This window comes from Canis lupus, chromosome 6 (assembly GCF_048164855.1).
Source record: "Canis lupus baileyi chromosome 6, mCanLup2.hap1, whole genome shotgun sequence".
Lineage (NCBI taxonomy): Eukaryota > Metazoa > Chordata > Mammalia > Carnivora > Canidae > Canis > Canis lupus.
This window is the reverse complement of record NC_132843.1, coordinates 76,130,724-76,152,789: the sequence shown is the minus strand read 5'-3', so window position 1 is coordinate 76,152,789 and position 22,066 is coordinate 76,130,724. Positions and strand designations below refer to the sequence as shown.

Sequence of the window (22,066 nt, the reverse complement as noted above, 5' to 3'; positions counted from 1 at the left end):
CCCAAAAGCACAACTCAGCTCCCCCTCACCCCACTGCTTCCTTAATTCTCTATTCCCTTTCATGCCACAACTTCTCCAAATAGTTTTATCTTCTCATTGTCTCCACTTTCTCATCTCTTATTTTCCATGTAATACATGCCACTCAGCCTTTTGTGCCAATCCCTTCACCAAGGTCACAATGACCTCAATGTAGTTGAGGTTACTTAATGTAGTGGTCAATCCTCTATTCTCACTTTCTTGCACTTTTCAGTAAAAATTGACTTTTAAATGCTGTCTTTGCCTCAATCATTGGGCACCACACCCAATCAACTCTTATCATATAGATTATTTTAGTTCTTAGTGTCTCTGCTTCTGTCACTCGGCAGATCAATATAACAACCACTCCTTAGCTCAAGACCACCATTGGTTACCATCACATCTAGAAAGAAATCCTAAATCCTTGGAGCTCCTGGGTGCCTCAGCAGTTGAGCATCTGCCTTTGGCTCAGGGCATGATCCCAGGGCCCTGGAATCGAGTCCCACATCGTGCTCCCCGCAGGGAGCCTGGTCCTCCCTCTGCCTGTGTCTCTGCCTCTCTCTCTGTGTCTCTCATGAATAAATAAATAAAATATTTTAAAAAGAGAGAGAGAAATCCTAAATCCTAAACATGGCTTGTAAAAGTCTCTATGATCTGACCCTTGGTTAACTCTTCACTTCTACTTACTATCACCTTCTTCCTTATTCACATGCTACAGCTGCAAAAACTTCTTGCCATTCCTTTTTTTTTTTTTTTAACTTCTTGCCATTCTTTGAAGACATCAAACTTGTTCCCAAATCAGGCCTTTTACTTGCTGCTACTTATACTTGGAGTATTCTTTCCCCAGATCTTCTCACACATGGCTCTTTCTCAGTCTAATGTGCTCAAATGTCACCTCCTCTGAGAAGGTTTCTCTGACTTTCCCAGTTAAAATAGTTTCTTCCCTGTAGCCACTCTTTCTTCCATTACCCTGCTTTATTTTCTTCATAGCATGTATAACTATTTGAAATTATGTTGTTCATTTGCCTACTTGTTCTTTGTCTTTCTGCGCTAGAACGTGAGATTTATGAGATCAGGGACTTTCTCTGTTTAGATTATTACCACCTCTCAAATGCCTAGAACATTGCCAGACATATAGTAGGTAAATATTACTAAATAAATAATCTGTAAAAATAACTCTGTCGTTCTTAATTCTGGAAAGTGAAATAATGATTAGAAGCTACTGTAGGAGAAAAATTCAAGTGTATTATTCAAGTGTACAATCCAAATGTGTTATTTGGATTAAAATTTCACTTGGTTTTTATTGCTTTAGACCATTGTGTTTTTTCCACCGAGTTTGGGGTTGGGATTAGGGAGGAAAGGAGCAACAAGTGTCTATTCCATGCTTTTAAATAAATGCTAAAAAAACAAATCTCATTCGCTCTCCCCAACTCCAAAAGGACAAATATGGTCTATAATGCTAAATAAGTTCATTTTACTAACACTGCTGAGCACACTGAAATCACTTCTCATCCGGGGAAAAATCACAATACACATAACAATATTTGTATTTCATCTTTTCTTCGGGGAACTTTATCTTACAAACACACCTGTATATAAGGTGAATTGTCAATTTTTAAATCTTGGTTTTCTGATAGAACGCCCTAAAGGCAAACTCAGAGTGATGCATGAGCTATATCCTCATGACTATGTTATTCTATTAGATGTAATCTTCTCAACATATCTTACTTGAAAGAAAATACCATAGGGTCATAAGATCACATGAAATTAAAATTATGCAAAATAGCAAAAATGTGTTCTAGGGTTCACACCTGTCAATTAGTAAAATTCACCTCTTCTATTGATTTACTTTTTTTTCCTTCATTAAGGTAAGTTATACTTTAAAAAAATGTTATTGAGACATTTTGGGAGATCCATGGCAAACTTCCTACTCTTTCTGTAGTGAGAATGCAGGCGCAGTGAAGATTCACTTAACTTCTCTCTGATGCAGGATATACAAATCCTAAAGTGCTTTACATATATACTGAAGACCAATGTGTACCAGGGGTATGGTTCTTGGCCTGCAAATGTTTTTAGAAACCTATTCTTTTTTTCCCCTGTGAAAATATTCCAAACGATTTAAATCCTTTTGTAGAACATAACGGGACTAAGAACTTTAGAACTTTAGGATTTTTATCAAAAGATGAACAATGAAACTAATAAATTATTTTGAACATGTAGTTTGGAGGTAGAACAATGGGAAGCTTGCATTTAAAAGTTGGTGCCATATTAGAAATCAAATTGAATTCTTTATGCCAACTCATTGTGCTTTATGTACTATCTATATACTATCATCCTGTACTGTAATATAGTATATACGTCTAAAATATGAAAATAAAAGTGTATGTATTCTCAAAAAAATTTTCCTAAGTACATATATAGTACAACACATTTCATACATCCTTTCAATATGTTTTGAAAATATAGAAACAGAAAAGTATATATTTTTTTTCCCCAGTCACCACAGCTCAGTCTCAACAGAATGTTGTTGAAATAAACCTGAGTTCATCCTATCCTCTGGTTCCACTCCATTATTTTAGTGCAATGTTTTCCAAGGTGATATAGATCGCTTAACGTTTGGAAAAGTGAAGTGAAAATATTGAGTTAATTTGAAGAAAAATGATGTTACTTTATTCACTTGACAAATATTTATTGACAACCTCCTATATGTTCGACACTAAGTGCTGAGAGGAATGGGAGAAGCCAAATAGGAGATTTCCTTCCCTTTTGAAATCTAACTTTAGTGAGGGAAGGGATCATGAACAAGTAAACAAATACATATACAACGAAATAGAAAGGAATCCTAAGAGATACGAAGAAAACATAAAGCCAGGTAAGAGGACATTTGGGTTGGAACCCGAGTAAAGTGATGAAGACAACGTGCCCAAGCTTGGAGTTGAGCAAGTTCAAGACAGAGCTGGTGTGTGAGGGCCCTGATGGAATGGGATAGAAGAATGTGAGGAGCAAGATATTGGAGGCAAATTGAGGACAACTCTTTAGAGGATTTGTCACAGTCTTTCAGTGTGTGTGTGCTTTCAGAAACAAAAAATGGGATGGTAGCTGGTGGGGTCAAAGGAAATTTTTTGTAATGAGGAAATTTGGTAGTGTGTTCATACACTGATGGAAAAGTTAATGGTGCTGAAGAGTGAGAGAAAAATTTTAGAAGCAAAATCTTCAAATAAAGGGGAGGGCGGTGGCGAGTAAGATAAGAATTCAGTGCAAACATGAAGATTTGTTATGATCAGACTGTGTTATTCAAAGTAGGAGAGGAGGAAATGTATATAATAGTGTGCTTAGTGTGCAGACATGTCAACATTGTGAATATAGAATCCAAATTTGTTAAGATTTGGAAAACTGGGCCCTATAGTCCTGAAGATGAGCAAGGAAACTTTACAGATTGAGGAATATATTCAGAAAACAACAATGCCTAATGTGTTTGACTTTGTATACTTAAGGTTATAAAATCATCACATATACACAATTTTTTTTAATCTACCTGTCAAGTAGATGTTTTATACCCATTTTACAGAGAAACTTTTAGGTTACAGAAATTGTGTGAACTGCCTGAGGCCTCACAGTTAACAAAAGGTCGTGAGCTCACACTAGGACTTTACTCCGTACTCCCAAGGAGGAAAGGAAAGCCAAATATTACTTGGTTAATGTCTTCAGAAATTAGCTTTAAATCATCAAAGACCTAGGTTTTGCTCTGATTTCCATTCCCCATCCCCAACCCCAAGATATCTAGGGGCAGGAGGAGGCATGAAGCCAATCTGGATATTATTATTATTATTATTATTATTATTATTATTATTAGATTAGATATATTAAATTAGTTGAGTCCTTCCTTTGGGAAGCAAGTTTTGTCTCTATTTTTTTTTCTGAGTTGCCTTATGGAACTGAAAGACCCAACTTAATTGGATGGATGATAACTTTAAAATCCACCTACATTCAAATCCTCGCGGCACCGCCTGGCACTGGGCTCCGGGTGGACACGGGCTGAGCTCACACCACTGGACTTGCTCACAGGCTTTCCCAGCTGTGTTTGCAGGGCAGGAACATGAGAAGTCATCCCACAGGGAATAGCACACACCTCCGTTGTGACAGGGGTTGGACTGAGTGGAAAAGAAATGAAAGTATAAACAGCAGTGGCAACTAAATATGGAAACAGTAGAGGCAAGACCCCATCCCTGTTATTTTTAAATGCTAATTTTCTACACAGTTACACATTGAACTTTTCATATCCATTGGTTAAGAAATGGAATAAAACTGCTACCGTTGCCAATTCTTTTCTAAAAGAGAAATCGAGAGAGAAAGGATCAAAAAGAAAGAGATGAAATGAGAAAGAGAAAACATATAAAGCCAATTTTCTACAACAGAAGGAGGTTTTTAAAAGGTATGATAACATTCTGTGGAATTTCTAAGTTACCAAGCACTTTCAATCACAACAATTAGCATTTGAGGGAGATGTTTTATTCCTGTTTTTACTAATGAGGAAGCAGAGGGTCCTCCTGTTACCCAAGATCCCAATAAAAAGGCAAATAGTGAAGCTTGGTACCTCTGTCCTCTGGGTCCAGATACAGTGACCTCTTCAGTGGGCCTGCCTCTCACTCAGACACATACTGTTATTATTTGAGTTCTTAAAAGGTTTCTCACGAAATATCCAAAGTGAAAGTATTTAAAAGGGAATTTCTGAGAACTGAGGCTGTATTTATCCCAGTCCCCCTGTTAAGAGGTGATTTAGACTAGTTACATAGCCTTCCTAAACTTCAGTTTCCTTATCTGTAAATGACATAAATGGGGTAATAACAATGCTCATTTTACACAGCAGTCCTGCAACAGAATTAAATGGACTCGTCTATGTAAAATAGTGCCCCGCACATGGGAAGTGCTCCTATAGTAATGCGAAAATGATTCATTTTTGCACATTTAGAGGCAAGCCCAGTGCGTGGCAATATAGTCAGAGCTCAATAAATGTTCAACAGATATAAATGTGTTTCCTTTGAAAGGTCATGCAGAGCTGACAAATTCACAAATTTAAATCGCTTTTGGAAAAGCATACGAAATACATAAAGTAAAGCATAGGCTTTGGGAAAGTATATTTCAGAGAGTTTCAAATCCAACTACCAGAAGAAAGTTGCCCCTCAGGTTTTTTTTTTTTTTAAGATTTTATTTACTTATTTATAAGAGACACAGAGAGAGAGAGAGAGAGACAGAGACAGAGACAGAGACAGAGACACAGGCAGAGGGAGAAGCAGGCTCCATGCAGGGTGCCCGACATGGGACTTGATCCCAGGACTCCAGGATCACGCCCTTGGCTAAAGGCAGGCATCCCTGCCCCTCAGGTTTTTTTGTGTCCTTGACTTAAGAGAAGTTTAAAACAACAGTAATTGGGCATTTAATGTAAATGATATGATGATCTTTTCCAAAATGAGTTAATTCGGTTAAACGTCTGGGATGCCATTAAGAGTTTGGGAATTAAAGTATTATTATTCTTAGGTAATTTGGTTGTCGTGGCCATAGAGGCATGTTGCTAGAGTCATCTTGGATGGTTAAATAGACCATGGTGCCAGCAAGATCAAGGCCGTTATTTTATGGCTTCATATAAATAAATCCCCCAGTCTTGCTAGAAAAACATTGATGAAGCATTATGCTATGGCTAGGGGAGAGTCAATAGTATCATCTTCACATACAAAAAATGGTTATAATAAATTATTTAATAAAACAAGTTTAGTATACAACATAGACATAATTGGTATGAATAATCCTACCTTGCACATGTTGTCTCCAGAACAGCCTTGGGTCACATTGACAAGAGTTGGATTGTGGGATGCATTGCTTATTGAATTTGGGAAGAATTCCAGATTTTGGTTGTTGAATCTTATATCTTGGATACAGCCTTTAAAGAAGCCACCTTTAGCTTCGGTCTGTGATCTCTCAGGCAGGCCACCGATGTAGATGACATCTCCTTTTTGGATTTTCCATGTAGGGGCAGAAATAAATCCTAGGTTTTGTGAAGACTGATATAACTCAATTTTATTTGGCTGGATTTTCAAAGATATCAAGTGTACATTACCATCACTAAGAACGAATTTTGCTACTAACTTGGAAGAACCTGGATGAAGCATTGCTAATCGGCCATGCTCTAGCCAAACACAGATGTATTGGTAAGTCTTATTTTCCAAAGCTAGAAGTAAGCCTGACGGTCGATGTGTTCTAACAAACATAGAGATGGTGACGTTCTCTTCATAACTCTTGTCAAGATTAAAAGCAGCAAATCCAGTGGAGTCATCCTGGCCAAATCTGCCTGCCACATACTCTTCAGTGTCAAAATAGAGGAGGAGAAACAGAGAAGAAACGTTTTAAGAGTCACAAGAAAGGGTGAGAAGGTGACAAACACATACATATTTTTTAAAGTTTAGAATGGGCTTATTCAATAGGATGACAATTTGGCCTCATTTCTCAAAAGTTCTGAGTTTACTGGAATTTACTCAGTTTACTGATTTTTCTAAAAATGGCTACATTTTGATTTGTAGTTTATAGTTGAGGCCTATTGATCACAAATGAGAAAGAGAAGATCTCTATGATGATAAATAAGATTTACCTCTCCTTCACTGCCCTAAAATGGTGGAGTTTAATAGTGGAATATCAGATACTCCTGTCCTCCAATTTGGTAGAAGAAATTTGGGGAACAGGATCCCTTCCTGTAACATCTCAAAGCAGACTGTTCAGGCATCTATCATCTTTGCTATTTGAGGACTTGCTGAAGCAAATGTCATTAAATCTAGTCATTCTTTCTAAAGGAAAGAAATCAAGAATTAGATTCACAAATCCTCTTTGGGGCTGATATTCCAAATAATAATGAAAGGCAAGGGAGTTGAACAAAGAGGAATCTTCCTTCTGTGGTCCTGATTGGGAGAGGCATGGGAGATAGTAGGAGGAGGCAAAGCTGAGGACTGAACTCACCCAGCATTTCTTGTGCTTAGGGAAGTTAGTAATGCACTAATATGGCAATACTGTTGGTGTACATCGATTTAAGAAAACTCTTCTGATGTATAAAAATGAACCCTAAGTTTCCAAAATGTTGATGGTATTGTAGGAACTAAAGTTCCCGTTTTTGTTTTTGTTCTGTTTTGTTTTTTGAGAAAGAGGGACAGAGAAAACATCCGTAGAATGGTGGGGGTGCTGGTGGGGCAGAGGGAGAGGGAGAGAGAGAGAATCTTACTTAAGCAGACTCCACCCCAGCTCAGAGTCCAATGCAGGGCTCGATTTCATAACCCTGAGATCATGACCTGAACTAAAATCAAGAGTCTGACATTTAACCGCCTGAGCATCTAGGTATCCCTAAAGTTCCTGTCCTAAAGCTCATGTTCTAATTGGTGGATGCAGACCAGACACAGATAACGAAACAAACTATATGGTATATCAGGTGGTGATAAGTCTTTTTTTTTTTTTTTTAAAGATTTTATTTTATTTATTCATGATAGTCACAGAGAGAGAGAGAGAGAGAGAGAGAGAGAGAGGCAGAGACACAGGCAGAGGGAGAAGCGGGCTCCATGCACCGGGAGCCCGACGTGGGATTCGATCCCGGGTCTCCAGGATCGCGCCCTGGGCCAAAGGCAGGCGCCAAACCGCTGCGCCACCCAGGGATCCCGATAAGTCTTTTGATATACAATAAGTCAGCTAGGGAAAGGGCATAGGGAGCCCTGGGGGTAGAAGTAGAATTGCAACTTTTAAATGAAGTACTCAGAGAGTACTCTGAGAAGATAACATTTGAATAAAAACTCAAAGAATATAGAGACATTGCAGAAATTCAAGAGAGAAGGAATGGTGGCTTGGATCAGTAGTATGTACCAGTGAAGATGATGAGAAGTAGTCAGATTTGGGAAATATTTTGAAGGTAGAACCAACCTGATTTTCTAGAGCAAGTTCAACTCCAAAGCCTGTTTTTTGTTGTTTGTTTGTTTGCCTAAGCAGCTAGAAGCATTGAATTTCTATCTGCAGAGACTGAAAAGAAAACAAGAGGAACAGATTTGGGGGGAAAGTGGGATTCCATATTAAATTTGGAGGGAAAGTGGGAGTCCCCATTAAAATTGAGATGCCCTATTAGAAATCCAGGTGGAAATAGCTAGTAAACAGACAGATATAGAAGTTCGGGGGAGATATCCTGGGGTATCTCTAATAATTTTGTATTTGTCAGTGTAATTGATGCTATTTCAAACCACAAGACTGGATGAGATCACCAAGAGAGTGAGTATATACAGAGGAAAGAACAGGTCCAAGAACTGAGCTCTCAGGCACCACACATTTGGATTTGGAGATAAAAGAGATGACAAAAGAGCAGCCAGGAAGATAGGAGGAGAATCAAGGGAGAGTGATGTCCCATAAGCTCAGTGAGGGAAGAGTTGTGAGGAAGAGGGAGCGGTTAACGGTGTTTACTGTTGCTGCAACAGGTCAAGAGAGGCGCAGTAAGGTGAAGACTGGAATTTGACCCCTGAACTCTGCCATCTAGAAGTCACTGATGAATATGACCAGAGCGGTCTTGGAGAGATCTGCAAGTTTTCACATCCCAATGCTAACCAGAAAGAAAACAGATTTTTATCATATTTCATTGTGTTTATTTATTTATTTTTAAAGATTCTATTTATTTATTCATGAAAGACACACACACAGACACAGAGGCAGAGACACAGGCAGAGGCTCCCCATAAGGAGCCGGATGTGGGGCTCGATCTCAGGTCTCCAGGATTGCACCCTGGGCTGAAGGCGGCACTAAACCACTGAGCCACCCGGGCTGCCCTTCCATTGTGTTTAAATATCGTCATGGTCCAGTTGAAGTTTGGCCAAAGGTAAGACATATTCTAGTGTAGCTGGACTACACTTAAAACTTGCTTAGACAACCATCTGTGTTCGAAGACCTCCTGCATAAAAGTCTACATTTTAAGAACTCTTTCCTGATTTCCTACAGGAACATCACATTTTGAATCTGCATTTGGAGACCACCTGCTCCAGACAACCACAGGTAGCTTCCAAAGCATATTATTAAATCAAATAACCCATTTGAAGAGGTTAACATCTCTGAATACACCGCAGCACTTTCATTTGAGATAAAATGTTTAATAGGAAAATGCAGCTCTAGAAACTCCTGAGGTTTGAGAATATGCACAAAATCGTTCAGCCTCATGGGTGGTGGGGACCCTGCTGCTCATCCTAAAATGCCTGCAGATCACTCTGTGGATCCAGATTTAAAGACAGAACACAGAGCTATTTGGGGGAGGTTGTTGTTTATTTCTTTTTTCTCAGAAGCTTGAGTCTCTAGCAATCCCACTCTTCTTCAGAAATCACAAGCAAGTAGTCAGAGGATGTGGTTTACTACATGACTTTAGAAACACCTGAAGCCATGTAGGACTTGTCTGTGAACATGGGAGGGAATGATTCTCAACCGTGTTGTTGATATGTCATGAAGAGGAATGACAAACGCAGATGAAAAACAGCTTCAAGTTCTAATAATCAGTAGAATACCACAAGGTGAAATTCAGTAAGAATAAGTAAAAGCCACTTGCTTCTAAATGTACCTCATGTAGCGTGGAAGAAGCAGGATCCTGTGGCACCATGAGTAAGAATGACTCAGCGTGAGCCACGTGTAGAGCATGGTTGCCAAAAAGTCAATGTAATATTAGGCTGAAAAACAGAAGGACATCATCTAGAATGAGAGAGGCTCTAGTCCTGTGTCACTCTGCATCACCAGGCACATGCAGAAACCAGATAAGCAAATTTATTCCAAAGCAAGCAGCTGATGAAGTGTCTGAAAGCTATGTCATATGGAAAACATTAGAAACAACTGGATATGTTTAGCATGATAGAAGTGATGGCTTGGATGGTACAAGACACTTCAAATATTGAAGTGTTCTCAAGAAGAGGAAATGTAAGATTTATATTAGTATTACTTCAAGAGTTACAATGCTTCCAGTGAATGAAAGCTATAAGTAATCATATTTTATTTCAGTATAAGAAACAACTTGGGGACAGTTTCTGGCAAGATGGAGCAAATGAGTTCCTCATTCCCAACAGTGTGTAAGCAGAAGTTTGGTCACTGCACTCAGTAGGCTGAATAGTTAAAAAAAAAAATACAGTCATGGGGTGAAGCCCCTTCTAAATCTAAGAAAATGCAATTCTAACAGGTTAAGGTTCTCGAAGTCTGGATGTATGACTGAAGGTTAAACGTATGTAAATTGCCTCTAAAAAATGAAAAATATTCTCTAGAAGGCAAGGTTCTGAACGAAAGCTTGGAAGCACCACAGTTCTACCCAGCCAACATGAGAAGATATGATGAGACAGTTCTGGGAACTAAGCTTTGAGAAACACTCTTCAGAACTCCCTTTACTGAGACATCTGAATGTTATTTAAAACATCGATGTAAAAATATTGGAGATCTCCATGTCATTCGTGTCTAGGCAGCCAACTCAGTCCTCCATCCATCCTGCTTGTTGACTGCGATGTGTACCACTGGGTTGGGAAATACTGAGCCCAGATCATGAACTGAATGAGGTCTGCCTTTGTATTTTTTAGTACATCTCCTTTCTCTTGCATGTACTTGTGCAATGATAGAAAGTCTCCATGTTCTCATTACAGCTTGAAAGCCTCTTTTGCAATGAAAATAAACTCCCCAGCAAACATAAGAGATAACACAAATACAGACTATTTTAGTTTCATGACTGAGGCCATATGAAAGATATAATTTTTCTTAAACTTGCACTAAGAATTTTCAGAAAGAGAAGATTTTACAGAACTCCCTCCCTATACAGATAACTTTTGAAGCCAAGTATTTTCACGAGGGTTGAACAGTTTCAAATAGTGTGGGGGAATAAAGAAACTGAGGGGGGGCGGTGAGTGGTGGTGGAGCCGGTAACCAATTCAGGAACTTGGTTTAAAAACACCATAATTTTCCAAGTTGGAAAAAACAAACTAAAGAAAACCAGAACCCACTGGATTGGCATCCCTTGAAACTATTTACCAGGACAGTTAAACATCGCCATGGTCAGTATTAACCTTGTGGGTCGCTGTGTTTGGAAGCCGGTCAAAACGAGTCAGCATCTGTTTGTTATTTTGTATATGTAGTAAAAATATTGCCTTGGGTCAATTAAATTTTTCTTCAAAAAAGTGAACATTGCCTCAGCATAATTTCCCCTTTTCTCCTTAAAAAAAAATCACAAAACAACTTGCCCTTCTATTTAAAATATTACATAGAGCTAGTAGATGCCATACCTCATTGTCAAACAGGTCCATGATTTGTAATGAATATTGTGGTTAGAGGGGAGACCCATGAATAGTTTCTAATAACTCTTAGCCATTCGTACATGGAATAGGGTATAGGCTAAGACTGGTTTTAATTTTACTTCATATAAAGCAGAGAAGACTATTTGCCAGATGTTGTCCTACTTCAAGTTGCTCTAAAATCTTAGGGTAAATTACAGCGGAACTTCAAAGCAGTCTGTTGCAATTACCTCGTAGACATTTTCAAGGCATGATAATAATAATAAAAAGAAACAGGTATGTATTGATCACTATCAACAACAGTCTTTGGAACGATGCTAGAAGCTAAGGATTTTGAAATACACTTCAAGCTGTGATTTGCTAGAAAAATCAGATCAATTAGTTTATGGTATCTATACAATTTCACTGTTGTTACTATCTGCATTTTCTTTCTTTCCTTCTTTTTTTTCCCCTAAGATTCCTAGGTGGAATATCAGTTTTCCCCAAATGTAGCCCCAGAAAATATACCTGTGAATAAAATCAATGGTTTATAAAAGTGCTAGACATACGCATGATTCGGGAGCAAGTGTGAACGGCATAGAAGGAAGAACAAGGAAGTAAATATTTCCTAAGAGTCTACTACGCACAAGACATCGTGCCAGTATTTGGCATTGGCTAGTGTCATATCTAATGGTCCTTTTTTCCCAAAAGATTAGCTCTCTTTCAAATATTATTTACAGTCCATTTCTGACACACCACATAGGGTAAAATTGCAATAGCACTTTGTAAACACGTCAAGATGAAAACTCATTTAGGTAGGAGCTCTCAGCTTTTTTTTTTTTTTAATTTCTCTGCATGAGTGACACCCTGGTGTCTAATGAATGCACTCAAACTTAATTAATGCACATCGCTAGCCTCTTCTTTTTTTTTTTTTTTTTTCATCAGTTGGCAACCAGAAGCAGAAGTCCTGAGGGGTCACTGTGTTTCGTAACAGGAAAGGCAAGCTGGCTATTTTTGTTACTGCACTGCTCCGAGGCACAGCAATCCTGGGCACCCAGGCTTGTCTCACCTCTCAGGCAGTTCGGGCCTTCGTAGGGCCTGTAGCAATCACATTGGTAATTAAGCCACAAGTTGATGCAGCGTCCTCTGTTTTGACAAGGTTGTCTTTCACACCAATCTTTTCTCTCACAGCCGGCCTTGACATTTAAAGACGAGCTGGATGAAATGTCCTCCAGAGTGATGTGATTCGAATCAATCTTAACGTCTTGGAGACAGCCTACAAACGAAGGTGTGGATGGTAGATTATAGATGTTAAGCAGAGCAATACCATAGGAGGTCGTTCCTCCTGGTAAGCCACCCAAAAAGGAGTTTTGAAAAGCACATATTGACCGATGACTTTCAAATGGAGAAGGAGCTTGGGTGATGCATTTCTCCTTACAAGTGTTGTCAAGTAAAGTAAGGGTCACAGCCTCTGCAAATGTCACCTCCACCGAATGCCATGCTCCGTCACTGGTGTCGTGGGAAATATACAGGAGCACCTTTGACTGATTATTGACTTGAATTGATAAGTGAATGTAGCCACCTCGCAACTCCAGCATTATAAACATGGCCCGGTTGCCTCGGAAAAGTAGAAGTGCCATTGGCTGAACAGTCAGAAAGCTGAGGGCCATGTTGCAAACCAAGCCCTTGCCTGTGGCTGGGCCACTTGTGATCCACAGGAAGCCATTGCCCTCAAAAGAAAGCGTGGTGACAAGTTCACACAATGGCCCAGTATAGCCGGAGGGACATAGGCAGCTGAATCCATGCTGGCCATTTTGGAAGTGAGGGATGCACATTCCATTATTCAGACATTGGTGGCGGGTACAGCCCAGGAGAACATCAGAACAGTTCTTTCCTCCATAAAATGTTCCCGAGTGGTTATCAAATGGGCAACGGCAAGTATAATGGCCAGACAAGTTCTCACAAGTACCACCATTTTGGCAAGGGTTTGAAGAGCATTCATCAATGTCTTCTTCACAGTGGATTCCTGGTAAATAACAAAGAACAGGTTGAAATTGCATATATTCAGATCAGAAATAGAAGTTTCACATAATTTCCATGTATCATCTGTGGAGGTGGAGAGCTAGCTTAGGTTTAGGACTGTAACGGAATAAAATGTGAATAGTTCTTGAGGAAGTTAAAGTTGATGGATGCTATCATTCTGTGTGTGTTGTGCAGACAAGTGCAGTCATGCAAAACCTTGAATTCTTCCTCTAGAAATAGATTATTTGCCAAATAGGGGTTGTTAGACATGTATGTGTAACTCAATATCAGAAAAATGATAAAAGAAAACAAGAGGTTGTTTTCGGTGGTGATGCTTGATACAAATTATTTATGTGGGGACTATTCTCTGATATTGTCGATCATCCCCCAGGCTGCTGGTTTTACTCTATTCTACTTGAAATTGATGATTTTGCCTTTTACCTTGTTTTTATCTCCCCACAGTCCCTAAAACCAAAGTCTGTCAGATATCTAGATAGTCTAGACAACCCTCACCATGGGTAGCTTCCAAGATGAATGCAAGGCCCTGTTTCCTCCTTTCCATAATTCTAGTATAAACCATGAAATATATCCCATAACATGCTCTGTCTTACAGTTGTAGCTTCACTTTATTTTACTCTTTTTCCTGATTCTAAGTATCTAATTAGAGAACTCTTAGAATTCATGTAATCAAAGTAACAAGAAGAAATACAACACCTTTCAAGAGTGATAGTTGTTTCTTTTCCAGTGAAGTTCAAATGAAGAAATAGGTGAACAACTGACACGTGTAGCACTATATGGTTTCCCCAACACCTTCATCCACATAACGTATCAATGCCTACCATAGTCTTTTGAGGTTTTTACTGCAGATTTTCTTAGCTCTCTTTCACATAAGATACTGAGGCCTAGAAAGACTGAAGTCTAAACTCCAAAGCACTCCCACAATCTGGTTTCTAGGTTTTTAAAATCCAATCTGACACTATCTGTTCTGTAATTGATAATTTAGTGCATTTTCATTTATTGTTATTACTAAGATGTGTTCTTATTTTCCCATTTAATTCCATGCCCAAACGTATGGATTAAAAGTACATAAAATGTAAAAAAATATTAAGTATTAAACTTAAATTATAAAAATTTAATCAAAGGCTCCTATATTGATAGGGTTGGATCTGAATTCCAGCTAGGCTGTGAGCAGGTTACATTCACTTTTTGTGTTTCCGTTTTCTTATCTATAAAATGGTGTTAATAACCTTACATCATAGGGCTTTTAAAAGTTAGAATCAATCTCACATCTTATATGATGATCGTATAACATCATAAGATGATCATAACATTGCTTGATACACAATAAAATCTCAACAAATGTTGGTTGTTATTAAAAAGTAATAACCAAAGGAAATACCCTCTAATGATAAAATTCAAATAGTACCAGAGTCACTGAGAGAGACTATTTGGAAGGAGACCATATGGAGTGACCCACAAATTGCATAACTTTACATAATGAGCATAGGAGGCTAGAATCTCATTATATTGTACTCTTCTTGAGGGAAGAGAAAATGCCTGTTTTATTCAACAAAATATGTCTAAACTATAGCATAGTACCTTGCTCACATTTGACACTTGGTAATTAATCTTTGAATTAATTAAATGATGACCTTTGTAAGGTGATTAAAATATTTATAATGTATTTAATCTGCTCCAACCAAAACCTGAAGTGCTTTTTAATGCATATTTTCAGATAAATGTTAATCTTTGTCCACTGCCATTATGTATGCCATTAGACTCTTGATGAGATCTGTTGTACTTATATTTTTACACTGGTTGGATTGCTTTCACATAATCTTTGTTAATCCAAAAATATTCAAGCTCTGTGAAAAGAGGGAACATTTACTATCTCAGTTAGAACCTCCCACAGCACCTGTATAGTGCTGAGCATATATGGCTTTTGAAAAGCTTGATGAGCAGAAAAAAAAAAAAGTAAATTGAGCTGATTTATTTGTTATGCAATCATCCTTATTAGTAAAGAAAATTGACACAGGAATTATAGGCTATATTTTAAAGGAGTATTCTAATGCAAATTCAATTTTACCGAATTTATGAAAAATCTAAACTTTTGTATTAGAAGACTTTTTAAAGATTTATTTATTTATTTATTTATTTATTTATTTATTTATTTGAGAGAGACCATATGTGTGTGTGTGTGAGAGAGAGAGAGAGAGAGAGAGCAAGTGGGGTGAGGAGCAGAGGCAGAGGGAGAGGGAGAGAGAATCCTGGAGTAGACTTCCGTCTGAGCACTGAGCCTAGTATGGTGGAGCTTCATCCCAAGACCCTGAGAACATGACCTGAGCTGAAATCAAGAGTCAGCTGCTTAACCAGCCAAGCCACCCAGGTACCCTTGTATTGGAAGATATTTTACTTAAATTTGATTTTCACAGGATTTTGAGAACATCAACAAAAAAACACTAATCAGTAATCATTAAGTAGAAGGAATATTGAACAACTCATGGGTTATAATCAAAGTAAAATTTTTTTCCCCACTGTGTTTTTACATATATTTAACTGAAAGAAGACTTTTCCTCCCTTGCTTTGTTCCTCCATTTGAGATGCCAGAGACCCCATGAGGCAGGCATTGCTTCCCCTTTAACCAGTGAGTTGCTCCCATACTGCTCCACCCCTTCAGTCTCAGTTTACTGAGGTTCATGCCTTCACCAACTCTCTCTCTTGGGGCTCTCTCACCTTCTGACAGAAGGCCATTGGGACTTCTTCTGTCTCTTTCACACTACCTACTGACTGATATTCCTACCATGAGTTCCCCATGCGGGCCTGGGATTCATGCACCTTTGACCTGTGGTTGGAGTGGGGCACAGTTACTTTCCAGCTCAACACAGCAGCACTCCTCTCTTTCTCTTTCCTGTGTTAGGAGTTTCATCTGTAGGTTCCTCAGGTAGCTGGAGAATCCAGTCTAAATTGCCTAAGTCACTCCCCTGCTCCGCAAATTTAGCTAAGACTAGATTCTCCTTAAAGCAACTCGCTCTGCTTGGGGTTAAGATATAGCTTCCAATCCTAAAACTGAGTGGTGGGGAACAATTCACAACACAGCAGCAAAGCTCTCCAAAACAATCTCTTTACAGACTCATTGCTTCAAATTGCCTCTTAAGAACATTCACATATACTTAAAATGCATAAACATTTCAGAGCCTAAAGCCTAGTATTTATTTTGACATTCTGCATTATAGTACACTTTGGTACCTCACAGTGACCATATCTTGACTTCTTAGTTGAAACTTCAATGTATCGTTTTTTCCAAATTTACAAAATATCTTTCTATGCCTTACCTTCACAGAGGATTGCAAAGTAGAAGAGATAGGCCTGGCCTCAAGAAGCTTAAAATTATAATATTACATTATAATTATAATTACATTATAATAACATAGTACATATTTATGAAAATATAGTGTAAATAGTAGGTTCTCAATGAATGTATGGTTAATATGTGAGTCTCAAACTCAGGGGACTTTAGAAAAGATTTACAAAGTTTTAGGGGAAAGGCAGCAAATGAGAGATAATCATAAATCTCTAGTTATGAAAACTCAATATTGTAAATTAAATCAATAAACATATCGATTACATAACTACCATATATAAAGTACTGTGGATAACATGGAGTAGTAACTGGTCCCTGTCCTCAGTGAATTTAATCGAGGAAAACTTGTAAAAAAATTAAATGATAGTGTAAGTCAAGACAACACTGAAGAGATAAAACTAAACAGTATATGATGAATTCCAAGGGAATTGTATAAGTAATAACTCAATAACAATGAGTTTCCAGAGAGAAGAGGAAGGCTTGAAGGAGATAGGATTTAATACAGGTTTTCAAGTATGGATCAGATTGACAAAAAGGTGTGTGGAAATAACTTAAAACAAAACTCATCAATCAAAAAGCATAAGACATTTACAAGTGACGGCAAATTTGTCAATTATGTTGGCATGGAGGATTTCTGTAGGAAAATCAAATTAGAAAGATTAAATATCACCAGGTTGGAGAAGCCCTGGGAATATACAGTTTTTATTGTTTTGCTTTATTTATTTATGTAAATGCTTATTTTTTTGAGATTTTATTTGTTTAGTCATGAGAGACACACAGAGAGAGGCAGAGACACAGGCAGAGGGAGAAGCAGACTCCCTGTGGGGAGCCCGATGCGGACCTTGATCCCAGGACTCCAGGATCATGACCTGAGCTGAAGGCAGATGCTCAAATGCTGAGCCACCCAGGCATCCCTGTTTATTTTCTGATAGCAGTGAAGCAAAATGGGTAATTGCTGAATGGAAGACCAGCATGGTTTCTCATAAAGATCAGTGACACAAGGACTTATCACAGTAAAATGAAAAGAAGCCAGACACAAGAAGACACATAGATAGTTACTAAAATTGTCCACATCTAAGATTATTAGGGGCTGCTACAAGGCAGTAAGTTCTTATAATTTGCAGTATCACTCTTTCATTTATCCTTGGTCAGGAAGTAGGTGCAAATGGTAGTCCTTTCTTTTCTATTGCTTATTGTATTTTTTCTTACAATTCTTAAAGTTTACACATTTGATCTTTCACAAAATAACTACCAATAACTTGATTATGTTTTTCCTTTAAATATAAGCAGAAAAGCTAGTTTTAGATTTTGCCATCTTGGAAAAAAAATGAAACAAAAAAGAGACAGAGTGAGAGAGAGAGAGAGGAGAGAAAGCCTGTATTAAGGTCAATATTCTAAAGAAAAGAAACAGAATTAGATATTAAAAGTTGAATAATGACCAGTAATTTGTACTTTTGCCTTTCTTAAAACCAGTTCTATTAACATCTCCAATGTAAAATAAGTAAGACATATTTATTTGATGAACCCAGCAAACTAAAAGTGGGAAACAAGATTGTAACTTCTTGTATTGGCTATTCTGCTGGCTGGCAAAGAACAAGATCTGCTGTTAATCAAGAAAAGGATTAGGGATTACCTGTGTTATTCAGTCTTCTTAATTAGGTTTTGGTTGACAATGAATTGGCTATTTATGTCCCTGTACTTATAGTATGAAGTAGATTGCTTGAAGCTTACTATTATTTTGTTTATGTGAAGGCAGTTTATTTAACTAAAAACCAGCACTTCATTTTAGTTTTCTAAAGCTCTTTTAATTTAGTGTCTGGTTCTATGATAAGACTATATTTCAAAAATAACCATGATAGGGAAATTTTTTACTATCTGTTAAATCCTATATTTTCATCAGAATATATAATATTAATGGATCAAAAAGACAGAGTTTATGCTTAATACAAATTACCATTCACTATTAAAATGACTTTTGCTTTCATTCTCACTTTATTGAAAGTCATAGTTAATGGAATATCTAATAAAAATTATTTCTACAAAAGCTTGTATACAAATAAGTTTCATCTTTCTGTATTTTGACTTAGATTTTTTTTAAAGATTCCATTAATTTACTCATGAGAGACACACAGAGAGAGGCAGAGACACAGGCAGAGGGAGAAGCAGGCTCCCCATGGAGTCCAATACGGGACTTGATCTCAGGACTCCAAGATCATGACCTGAGCCAGAGGAAGACCCTCAACCACTGAGCCACCCAAGCATCCTGACTTGGATATTTTTTATTTAAATAAATAGAAATTAAAAAAAAAGTTAAATATAAAGACTAAGGGCTCAATGCATAAGTGTTTCCCTTACTCACTGCTTGGAGTGACTTTATTTCACTCAAAAGTTCTAATCTTCTTTTGATAGTAATATTTATTATATCATTAACCTCAATTGTTAAATAAACATCTTAAAAACTCTAACAGTGGTATCAGTCAGCTTATATAAGTACTAACCAAAAAAAAAAAAGAGAATGAGTTATCTATGAGCATTGCCATTAAAATGTGAAAACCTTGTGTCTTGGATCAAAACATTTTTCTGTAGAAAAAAGAGTCCATCCACACATCTACTGGGTTGACAGAGCCAGTTTCTGATGATTTTATACCATTTCCAAAAGTGGGGACTTGTTTCTCAACATCACCGTCTTTCTCTCAGGTAGAGCGTGAGGATTTAGTCTTGCCTCATTCCCCTCTCAGGCTGGATCAGTGGGGCTTAGACCCATTTGTGCTGTTTACCAAGCAGACTTGTTATATTTTTAGATACTCTTTCTACTTAACACGTGGTACCTCCCCTATTCAAGTCATATTAGTGAACATTAATATGACCCTACACTGAACATGGTGGTTAACTTTTTTTACATTTTCTGAGAGGGGGACCTGAAGACCGACAGAGGTTTCAACTGAGAGGTCACTGAGTCCCACAGACAAGTGCAGTGCCTGAAATTCTTACTATAGAGCAATTTTTTTTTTTTTTTTTTTTTTTTTTAGATTGAGACCTCATCTCTTGGAAGCCTTAGAAAAAATGAAAGTATTACCTGAGAGAAGTGGTAACTATATCACGAGCCAGTCGTTGGTGCTTTATCATGGACTAGTACCTGAGTTTAAAAATCTGCCATGGAACTGATGTCAGATAAGTTGGGAAGGGGTGATGAGGCAGAAAAGATATAAAGCAAAGGACATTGCAGTGGTGTATTTTTTTCATTCATTTGTTACTCATTCATCCTTTTAACAGGTGCTGGAGCTAGAGATACGATGAAGAGTGAAACTAGACATAGTCCTGCTTCATGGGGCATACAGTTTAGCCAAGTGTACAAGAGTAGGGAATGTTGGGCAAGCAGGGGCCTTGGAGACTGAAGGAAGAAGCTAATCTGGGGCTAGTTGGTGAGGGTGGGGTAGGGGGAGAGGCAAGATATTCAGTTTTTATTAATGGATCATCTTGGAGTTTCTAGTAGTCCTCGGGGAGCCAGAATGATGTAGAATAAACATTGACTAAGGATCAAACAAAAATATGTTTCAAATCCCAGCTTTATACCTGCTAGGCTATGAGATGTTGGGTGGATAGTTAATTTTGTTAAGCTAAAGTTTTGTTATCTATGAAGTGGACATAGTAAAGTGTATTAAACAATTATTTTTGTGTATACAAAATGAGAACTGTACATGCTTGGAGTTCAGTAGTCATTCAAAATTATTTCAACAGTGTTTTGTTTTGTTTTGGGAGGAGTGAACATGAATACAAACTAGTTGGATAAAAATACAAAAGGGATGCTTACCAAATTTGTAGGCAACATGAACTTATTAAAGATCATGAATACTCAAAGCAGAGATAATGGTTACCTACCCAGCAGTGTTTTCCCCAACACATCCTCTCCACCTTCCTTAGGCAGAACATGCCTCCCACCATAAAGGATGCAAATGATAAATACAGTTTTTCACATCGTCCTTTACAAGCAGGGTCATAGGCAAGCAATTCAATCCTGGTCAATAGGACCTGAGGGGAGTTCGGCTAGGTGGAGTCTAGGAAAGATTTTCATTCTGAGTATTAAAAAGATATGCACCTTTTGCCTGATATTGTCTTGCACAGATGTGTTCCTAGAACTGCATTAGCCATGCTAGAGGGATAAGTCTAAAACCCACGCAAGATACTGAGGATGGGATCCTCACTAAGTAAGATAAGAGATTTTGCTCTTGTTTAAGCCATTTTCAGGTGAGTATTTTCTTTGTGGCCCAATAGCATCCTATCTAATGATGCTACAATTATCAAAAAGAAAGGATCAAAAGAAAGGTCTTCATAGGCTTAAATGATGCACTCTAAAAAGAACTTTATCAAAGAAAAAAATGTAGATTTGTATATTTTGTTCTTAAATTTTATTAAAACTTAAATAAACTTGGGGACAGTGCATGAAAACTGGGTAGGGCATGAGGGCATGAATTACAAAAATATGCCAAGATGTACATCCTGGGAATGTACACAACACTTAGAAACAGATGTATACCCAGCACCATGGATAGAGCTAAATAACATAGTGGCAAATGAAAAAAAGGAAGAAAGAAAATGAGCACTTTAAACACAATACATATGTATTACCAAAACAAGAATTTATATGAATACATGCAGATTGAAGTATATATATATATATATATATATATATATATATATATATATATATATATATATATAAAATATGTTATTGAGATTTGCAAAAGACAAGGAGAAAAAAATGAATTGGGGATGAGGGAAATGAATAGAATAAAAATAGAATAGAATAGAAATAAAACAGGTAAGTCAAGATTCTCATGTGAACTAAACAAGACAATTTTCCTTAAATTGAAAAGGCTTAACTCTTTTTACTTGAGATTAAGCGACCACAAAACTGGGTGGAGGAAACACAGTTTATCAGTTGAAGGCATAGCCATTTCAATTGATAATAAGCTTAATAGCAATCAAAGATAATTAGTATTAACATTTATAAAATGCAGCTTATGGCTTACTTTTATATATATTATCCCAATTTATCTTTGAAGTGAAGATCCATGGTGGTATAGTTTCCAAAATTTGATGTGGGTCTGGGGCTGGCACGTTGAATGACAGTATCTAGGGTAAAGGAAATGATAATCCCTCTGTAAGTCTAGTTTTGATCTCAAGATATTCGTATGAAGTTTTGAATCCTTCAAGAGGACAAAATGCACATTCCCATAAGGAAAGCTAATGTAAAAGTACATTTACTTGAAATCATGTCTTAGAGAAATTCTCGAAGGAAACAAAGGCGTTTAACCTGGAGAAAAGCACCAGGGCACATCAGAGGAGTCTTCATGAAGCTGAAAACCTATCCTATAACATT

General features: G+C 37.5%; 1 protein-coding gene across 1 annotated transcript in view; it reads right to left on the bottom strand.

Annotated features, from left to right (window-relative positions):
* CRB1 (crumbs cell polarity complex component 1) overlaps nucleotides 1-22,066 on the bottom strand; it is a 213,444-nt gene that overhangs the window by 40,417 nt on the left and 150,961 nt on the right. The window contains exons 6-8 of the mRNA XM_072831284.1: nucleotides 12,373-13,329; nucleotides 5,823-6,370; nucleotides 4,001-4,166 (exon numbers count right to left, since the gene is read on the bottom strand). Of these exons, the coding sequence (XP_072687385.1) occupies nucleotides 4,001-4,166; nucleotides 5,823-6,370; nucleotides 12,373-13,329 (1,671 nt within the window). The remainder of the gene's footprint in view (nucleotides 1-4,000; nucleotides 4,167-5,822; nucleotides 6,371-12,372; nucleotides 13,330-22,066) is intronic.